We start from the raw sequence: 8,397 nt of genomic DNA on the forward strand, positions 1-8,397 counted from the left end.
ATATATGGCCAGGGCAGAGCCAGCGAGGTGTATGAAAAAACTCTGACGTGGGGTCAGAATCTCCGGGTTTTGGTCCACGCTGGGACCCAAGCAGGGACCTATGGCAAGTCACTTAAAACGGAATTTCCTGATCTCAAAACCAGGCAAGAGTAAACCGCACTTGAAGCGCGCGGACGCAAAAGCAGGAATTGTTACACGCCAAAGCAGTCCCATCTGATTGTTAGTTTCGCTTGCTATTGAAACGTCTGGCCTTGCGGCCCCAGCGAGGCCAAGACTGCAGCACGGGGGAGAAAACTACAACTCCCAGGAGGCACCGGGAGGGCCCGTACGCGGGCAAAGGGAGAAACTACAACTCCCAGGAGGCACCTGGCGGGCCGGCGCCGGGCAGTGACGTTATGGGGGCTGGCGCGGGGCGCTGATTCGGCCGGAGCTACCAGCGGGGTGGCTGCCGCCGCGGGTTGTTACAGCTGCTGGAGCAGCAGCGGCCCCGGCCCCCGGGCACCCCTCCTGGGCCCTACACCGCCGGCCCTGTACGGTGAGTCCGGGCTAGCGGTTTCGGGGTGGCCGAACCGGGAGCCTCCTCTTGGGGCTAGAGGCGGGGCGGGAAAGAAGGTGGGGGCTGCTGGGGAAGCGCCCCGGGCTGAAGGGGACCTGGGCAGGGTGAGCGGAGGTGGGAGGAGGTGCATCAGTCGAGGGGGTGCATCAGCCGAAGGGATGCCCACAGAGGAAAGTGGCGGGGGCGGGGGGAGACCGAGTCTAGGGTGTCGGGAGGAGTGCTCGGGCCGGGGGGGGGGGCGGGGAGAGGCTTGGCTTCGGGGATAAAGGTTTCGCCGCCTCCAGGGCTGGGTGAATGCGGGAGGGGGGGGGGGGGGCTTCGGGCCGGGCCGGGCCGGGCCGGGCTGGGCCGGGCTCCGAGTGCGAGGTCCCAGGCTGGGGAGCGGAGCGGGAGGCCCCTCTTCGGCTTGAGGTCCCGCGCCGAAAATCCCAACAATAGCATAGACTCCATCTCCTCGTTCCACCCTCTTCCCCAGCTAGTGGGGGTTCGCCCCGGTACTCGCCGTCTTTCCATTCCCACGGCCCTCGCGAGTCCGGGAGGCAGGGCCCGAGCTGAGAGGTGAGCGACTGTGGCCCTGCGGGTTGGGCGGTGGGCCCGATGAAAATGGCATTGTGGAATGCTGCCAGGGTCTCCCCGTTGGGCTTGGATGTTTTGTGCTCCTCCTCTAGAAGGCAAAAGGTTTGCTGCTTAAAGGGCTGCCCTAACTTGGGGGAAAGAATGGGAAGCGCTCACCTGGCAGCTGTCCTGGGGCGCACTGTGGCCCAGGCTTAGGTGCCAGATTGACAGGTTGGGCAGGGATATTTGTGTGCGGAGCCAAGGCGGGGGAAGGGAGGGAAGGAGTAGAAAAGAGGTACCAGCAAGAAAGTAGTTAACAGAACGGAGTTGCCGCAGGCTTTGGTTTGAGGCAGGTTATGAAACCGCATCAGGCAGTGCCAGGGCAGCCCCCTGCCAGCTAGGGCAACAGAACTTTTCAGCCTCAGCCGCTGGAGACTCACTCTGCCTCTGCCAGGCTCTTCTCCCCATTTCTTCTCTCTGGGCGAGGGGCAATTGGGTTTTTTGTTTTGTTTTGTTTTACTAATGGAAGTGGTATGTACCCTTAGTCACACAAACCTCTTAGGAGTGCTTTCTGGCTGCCAGTCGTTTTCTTAGTTTCTTGATTTCTTCTGTCTTTTGGGGGGTCTTCTGGGATTTCTGCTGTCAGGGCAACTAGTGTGCGGTCTTCAGAAAGATGCTTCCGAGGGTACCAGTTAGGTCCTAAGTCTAGGCCCCTCCTAGACTCATTGATCTTCATTGGATGCCCTGTCTCAGCAAGAAAGAAGTGTAGGATGATCTGGGATTCAGCAAAGCCCTTGGTACTGCTAGACAAAATACCAGGGACAGCTACAGGTCTCTGCACTCCTACACCTTTGTTTATCTAGGTTAGGGAGAAATGGGGAGGGACAGCAGTTTCTGGTCAGACTTGGGGAGCTCTGCCTCTCTCCTTAGTAGTAAGTCCTTCAGAGGCCTTACTTCTTAGCCAGCTCCCCAGCGCCCCAGGCCTTTGCGTAGTACGTGTCCCAGGAGCCGTGTTAGGGCAACTGAAGCTCCAAGGCCCTGGGAAGGTAAATAACCGAGCCAGTCCCGGTTTTCTAGTTCCTTGGGTTTCTGTTAGGCCCAATTATCCGGCCTAATGGGCTGAGCTGATGGGCCCCAGGAGCATTACTTCTGGGATGCACCCTGGGCCATCTCACGCATGTTTGCATGTTGGGAAGGTGTGTTGTGGGTCACATTTCCCCTGAGGTCTCTTAGCCTAGAGCTCCCTGAGAAGAGGAAACTTGTTCTCATTATTCTGGAAGTAAGGAACCGATCCTTGAGAATCCTGGCTCCCACACAGGCTTGGCTGTGATCCTACCCAGAGATAGATAGCAGCGGAATCTGAGGGGGGTTGTTGCAGCAGGGTGAGGGAGATGGCCTTCTCTGTACTTTCCGGATACCCCCATCTGGGACCCCTTTCTGCACCCCCAGGAAAGATAGGGTTGTTTCCATGGTGATGACCTAAGGTCTTTATCAGGCAGGACCCGCCCTCACCTAGGGAGGTGAGCCAATACAAAGGCAGTCTGTTCCCACCTCCTGCAGGTTCCAGGGCCCTTAGGGATCTGGGGACAGCCGAGCTCTAGACAAGGGGCTGCTCATTCCCCTCCTTTTGTGCATCCAGAAATGCAACTGGGTTGCATTGTTTCTGGGGCATCAAGGGCAGCCCTCCTGGTTCTTCCTGCTGCAGGACTTCTGCCACTGGAGGTGGGCAAGGGAAAGCATGGTGCAGGTGCTGGGGAAAGAGGCTGAGGTGAGGCTGGGCCAGGCAGAGAGGAAAGGGGGCAGGAGACAGGCCGCAGGGGTGGTTTTTGTGTCCTTGGGAGGGGCGTGTTGATGTGGATTTCAGCGACTCGTGGGAGCTGTAGACGTTGGCCGCGTTCTCCATCCTCGCCCCTCTGATGGTGGGGAAAAGAGCACTGGTGGTTTGGCAGCAGAGTGGGTGGCATCACAAGGGTTAGCCTTAGTGGCTGTCAAAAGGATAAAACATCTTGCCTGGGTTGTTTTGTGTCACCAAGAAAGAGGCCTCCAAGTCTGGGCAGAGGTTGTCCGTAGTCTGTTGTCTTCTCTTTTCTTCCCTCTCTCCCTCTTTCCACTCTGTCAGTTCTCCTGGATCAGGGTTGGGAGAAATCCAGGATTGGAGAATTAGGGGAGAGAGTAGAAGCAATGACCCCTATATGTTGCATCTACTGCTGCCTGTTCTCCCGGGCCCCACCCCCTTTTGTTCATTCTGGTGGTGCAGGGAGCTCAGAGTTAGGAGATGCCGCATATCAGGCCCTCAGCAAGATAGTCCAGAGGGATTATGTTGTGTGATTCTGAGGGGACAGGCCTCTTCTCCCCTCCCCTGGACCTTGTGGGAAGAGGACCCTCATGGGAATGTTCTGGAAGATGAGATTGGGGAACAGGCAGTGGTTTCTTTGCTCTGGGCTGGATGCCTCTTGATGACCTATCCACCCAGGCAGTCCCAGTGCCTGGAGGGGCACCATCCGGGTTGGCCGACGTGTAGGGCGGCCTGGTGTTTATCCCAGTTGAGAGCGGTGGGAAATGAATGGAGTTAAGTCCACACAGCCTTTCTTGGGCCTCCTTGCTTGAGAATCAAAGCCGAACTGCCGGGAGTTCTTGGGGAGAGCAGAGCCTCCCTCCCTGAGGGATTTGGGCGGCGTGAGGGGGCAGGGAAAGTGGTGTGACCTGTCTCACCTGTGCTGCTTGTTTGCAGAGCAGTGGCACGAGAGGGGCGGCAGGATGAATGTGGGCACGGCGCACAGTGAGGTGAACCCCAACACGCGGGTGATGAACAGCCGCGGCATCTGGCTGTCCTACGTGCTGGCCATCGGGCTTCTCCATGTCGTGCTGCTCAGCATCCCCTTTGTCAGCGTCCCTGTTGTCTGGACCCTCACCAACCTCATCCACAACATGGTGAGGGTCTGCCTGCTGCCTGCCCGGGCCATGTGGGCTGCTCTTTGGTGGGGCTGAGGAGTCGGAGGAGCCCCCCCAGACGTGGGCCAGATGTCAGGGTCACGTGCTGACAACATCTGTCACCGGAGCCCGGATGCATCTCTCATCTCTGCCGCCTCCCGACTTCTGGGTTCCAGCCGCGTGCACTCTGAGGATGACAACCTGCAGATTTGTGCACATTTCCAGCACGGGGTGGCTTGGGGACCTGGAGGGAGGGCGACTAGGAGCTGAACTAAGGGCTCCAGAGAGTCCCCAGGACCCAGGTGCCCAGCCTGGCACAGAAATGCCCCTCTCCCGAGTCCAGATCTCCAGCCATCTTCTACTCCAGCCCCTCTGCTCCCTCGGCCCCTGCTTGCTAGCTTGTACTCTGGCAGGCAAGCAGGGGCCATCCGCTCGTCCCCAGCTCTCTGGCACAGGGAAGCTCACACTGGGCCAGAGGGGCATTTCTGCAGCTAAGTTCTCCCCATGCCTTATCCTCATGCCAGGCCTGCCCTCTCACCCTGTGGGTCCCCTCTGTCTCCTGCCAGGCTCCCAGCTGCTCAGTCCTGACCTCCAGCCCACAGCCCTCTGCCCTTCAGAGGGCAGCTCCACATAATCCAGAGCCCACGTTTTTGGGGTGGAGGAGCTGAGCTGGAGGGCCTTTTGCTTTTTGTGTCCTCTAACGAAGGCCCCTCCCTCCAGGGCATGTACATCTTCCTGCACACGGTGAAGGGGACACCCTTCGAGACTCCGGACCAGGGCAAGGCGAGGTTGCTAACCCACTGGGAGCAGATGGACTATGGGGTCCAGTTCACAGCGTCTCGGAAGTTCTTAACCATCACACCCATTGTGCTGTGAGTGCCTTCAGTAGAGAAGGACGCCAGCAGGCAGGCCAGGGCCTGGGGAACCCTGGGCCCTGCCAGGCTTAAACCTGCCCCCGGCTCTGGCTTTTGGCATGGGCGGAGGAAGGGACTTTGGGTATCCCCGGGTCCTCTGCTGGGCTCAGGCCTTGCGCCTCCCTGGCCCTGTCTTTCACCAAATGGGCCTTCCTGCCTGCCAGTGATGTAAGCCCACAGACCTGGGGTCAAGCAAGGGGACTGGGTTGGGAGGGACCTCTTTAACGGGGTGATCTTGCCACCCTGCTTCTGTTCTGGGGGTCTTTCCCATAACTCCTCAGCTATCAGGGATCTGCCACTCCCCACCTAGGAGTGAGGGAGGAAGGGGTCCTCCAAACAGAGTCTTATGCCTCTTCCCAACCTTCCCACCCAGGTACTTCCTCACCAGCTTCTATACCAAGTATGACCAGATCCATTTCATCCTCAACACTGTGTCCTTGATGAGTGTGCTCATCCCCAAGCTGCCCCAGCTCCACGGAGTCCGGATTTTTGGAATCAATAAGTACTGAGGGCACAGCCCCTTCCCCTGTCTGGCTGGCAGGGGGAGGAGTAGAAGCCTGTGCTGTGATGCTGAAGACAGAAGGAGCCTCTGGATCCTGCTAGAGATGGGGGTCGAGCCTCTGGGCCCTAGTTTCCCCCCTCACTTCCCCTGGTAGCCGACTTGAAGTAGCTTGTAGTGGGGTTCGGGTGGGCCCCCCCAGGTCTCTGACCCTTTCTGATTTTTTTGATCTTTTCCTTTTGCCTTTTGGATAGCGACTTCGTGGGGGCAGTCATGGAATGGGCTGGGCTCCCGGCTGAATGCAGACCTGTGAGGTTGGGACAAGAGAAATCCCCTGCTCACTTGCTCATCCTCAGACTGCTAAAGCACTTTAACCCCTGCAAGGGGAGCAGGGGGGACGGTACAGCTTCTGGATGGTTTCACTTTAATTCTTAAGTCTTTAGGATGACAGTGTGTGCTCATATATATAAAAGCCAGCGCATGACGGTGCCTCATCCCTCTGGGTAGAGAACTGTCCTTTGCAAGTCTCATGCTTTTGGCAGCTCCCCTACCACCCACCCTGGGTACTGGATTGGAGTGGGGAGGGTAAGGAGAGGGATGGTGGGGCTGGGTGGGGATGGCCTGGTCCCAGAGGTGAGGGGGCTGCGTCCGCTCTCATCTTGGCCCTGGTGGAGGTGGGGAGGGCGGCTGGGGCAGGGGTGGGGATGGAGAATTGAGACATGAAAGAAGGGGCCACACAGCAGCAGAGGTGGGTGTGAGGGAGGAGGATGGGCATAGAAGCCAGACCTAACCTCAGTCTTTGGGAAGTGGACAGGATGGGGCAGGCTCAGAGATTTCCCCACAGCCTGGCGGTGATAATAGGACAGGAGGCTGTGGGGGGTTTAGTGTGAGGGGTGGGGAGGGGTGGAAGAGGCCTGTGAGGCACCGTTAGCACCGGTCCAGTTTGACACTGCCTTGTGTGGTGGTGTGAGGGGCGTGGGGAGACTGGGACATGTGATGAGTGCTAGGGCCCCTCTGCATCCTCCGCCTCATAACCTCCTCATGCAGGCTGGAGCTGGTGCAGGGCCTCTTGTGTGGCGTGTACCTGTGGGGCTCTGGGGCCACCCCCAAACGGGGGGCATGGGCCACAGAATGGTCCCCGCCCAGGCAGGGTAGCGGAAGGAGCCAGGAGTGACCTGCGGGCGCTGTCTCCTTACCTGGGGGCGGGAGATGTGGGGCAGGGGCCTGAGTGTGGGCTGGAGAGGGGCTGCTTTCTCCCCTGCCCGATCCGACCAGGGTCTGTGTTACTTTTGAAAAGGTGTGGGTGCCCATGCCCCCCCTCCCAGGGCCCTGAGGGAGGAGGGGAGGTCATTGGTCCCGTTTCCTGCCTCCTGGTTCCTCTGCTCCCCACCCCATGTATCATAGGGAACTTTCACCTCAAAATCTTTCTAAGCAATGTGTGAATAGGATTTTTACTCCCTTTGTACAGTATTCTGAGAAACGCAAATAAAGGACAATGTGTTTCTGTTTCCCCTGAGTCTGGCTGCTTCCTGGAGGGCCCCGGGGGAGGGGGCAGGAGATTGGGCCACAGCTCCTGCTGAGGCCAGTGTGCGAGCATCGGGACCCTCTGCCTAGATGGTGGCCGGGGCTCTGGGGCTGCGGCTCTTCCTGCTGCCGCCCTCCCCGGCAGAGCGAGTCGGAGGGGCTGGGAGGGAACTGGCGGAGGCAGCTGCAGGCCAGAGGGCAGGGTTCTGCTCTCTGACCTTCTTGCCGGTTCCTCTGTCTGAACTTACACCTCTGGTCTCCTGGGGCTGGCTGCGCCGGGCTGTCGTGGCCAGGAAGGGGCTCAGTGACTCGGGAATGAAGCCGGAGTCCCGAGGGGTGCCCAGTCCTTTCCTCAGGATGCCTTCCCCCGTTCTCACTTCTCTTCCCTCAGTGCTCCCTCCCTGGGAGGACTGCATTTCCTCCTGGCCTTTCTGCCTTCAGGGGAACCGGTGCCTCCTCTCCTCCCCCGAGCGTGAGTGGGGGGGTTGGGGAGGGAGGAGGTAAGCCTCCAAGACTTGTTTAGGCTCTCGGGGCCAGGAAAGGAGGGAGCCCTTTAGTGAAGGAACTCTGATCTTTGGGCTTCTGGGTCTTTCATTGTGCGCTCTCTCTGCAGGACCAGGTGCTATTCCTGGGTCCCAGGTAGAAGGGAGGAGCCGCCCCGGGCAGTCTGGGCCCCTCTCTGGCTCTGGGCCAGCGTCAGTGTCCTTGGAGTGGGTGCCGGGAGGAGCGCGGGGTCTTTGCCCAAGTGCAGCGAGTGAGGCCCACACAGCGCTGGGCGGAGCAATACGGCCCCCTGGGCCCAGTGGTGAGGATGCGGGTGCCCTGGGAGCTTCCATGCACTTGCAGGAGTGCAGTCAGGGTGAGGGGCCGGCGCACATCAACAATTACCTGCAGTCAAATCCTGCGCTGCCACTTAGTGGCCTCGTGGCCTCGCTTCTGTGAGCTTCAGTTTCTTCCTCTGCGCTGGAAGGATAATCCGAGTCGGGGCTGTTGGGAGGGTAAGCACAACACCCGGCTCCTGGTAAGTACCTCATACGGGGTGGCCACGTTAGTATGATTCCTGTTGTTACCACGGCGATCGCCTCCTTAAACGTTGCTTCGGAGCGGGGCCCAGAAGACAGGCCGGGCTCACTCGGTGGTTGTCTCTGAGGACTGGGGGGTGGGGGCGGAGGCCTCTGCCTGGAGAAGGCCGGGGGCGGAGAGCACAGGCGGAGGCATCGCCGGGAGGGCTACGTGGGAGCACGGGAGGGAGGCCGAGTCCTCCCTGCTGGCCGGCCTGTTCCCCTCAGCTGTTAGCGGCTCTCGCCCTCGGTCTCCAGCCCTGCCCACCACAGCGTGGCATTTTGGTAGCTGGTTCCAGCTCGAGCGCCCTCCTCATATCCCTGGCACACCCACAGCCGTCGCCTGCTGGCGCTGGG

At 59.8% G+C, this 8,397-nt stretch overlaps 1 protein-coding gene across 3 annotated transcripts; it reads left to right on the forward strand.

Moving 5' to 3' along the window:
• Positions 1 to 404: 404 nt before the first annotated feature.
• ORMDL3 (ORMDL sphingolipid biosynthesis regulator 3) lies at positions 405 to 6,963 on the forward strand. Of its 3 annotated transcripts, none has more exons than XM_032429155.1 (4): positions 405 to 535; positions 3,843 to 4,042; positions 4,763 to 4,914; positions 5,330 to 6,963. In XM_032429155.1, exons 2-4 carry the CDS (start codon positions 3,869 to 3,871, stop codon positions 5,463 to 5,465), a joined length of 462 nt encoding a protein of 153 aa, XP_032285046.1. In that variant the 5' UTR covers positions 405 to 535; positions 3,843 to 3,868; the 3' UTR covers positions 5,466 to 6,963. The 3 variants fall into 3 exon arrangements, with proteins under 3 accessions (XP_032285046.1, XP_032285044.1, XP_032285045.1); XM_032429153.1 differs by having other exon boundaries at positions 441 to 535; positions 3,848 to 4,042; XM_032429154.1 differs by lacking the exon at positions 405 to 535 and adding an exon at positions 916 to 1,114.
• The last annotated feature ends 1,434 nt before the right edge of the window (positions 6,964 to 8,397 follow it).

This window comes from Phoca vitulina, unplaced genomic scaffold, assembly GCF_004348235.1.
Source record: "Phoca vitulina isolate PV1807 unplaced genomic scaffold, GSC_HSeal_1.0 scaffold40, whole genome shotgun sequence".
NCBI classification, from domain to species: Eukaryota; Metazoa; Chordata; class Mammalia; order Carnivora; family Phocidae; genus Phoca; species Phoca vitulina.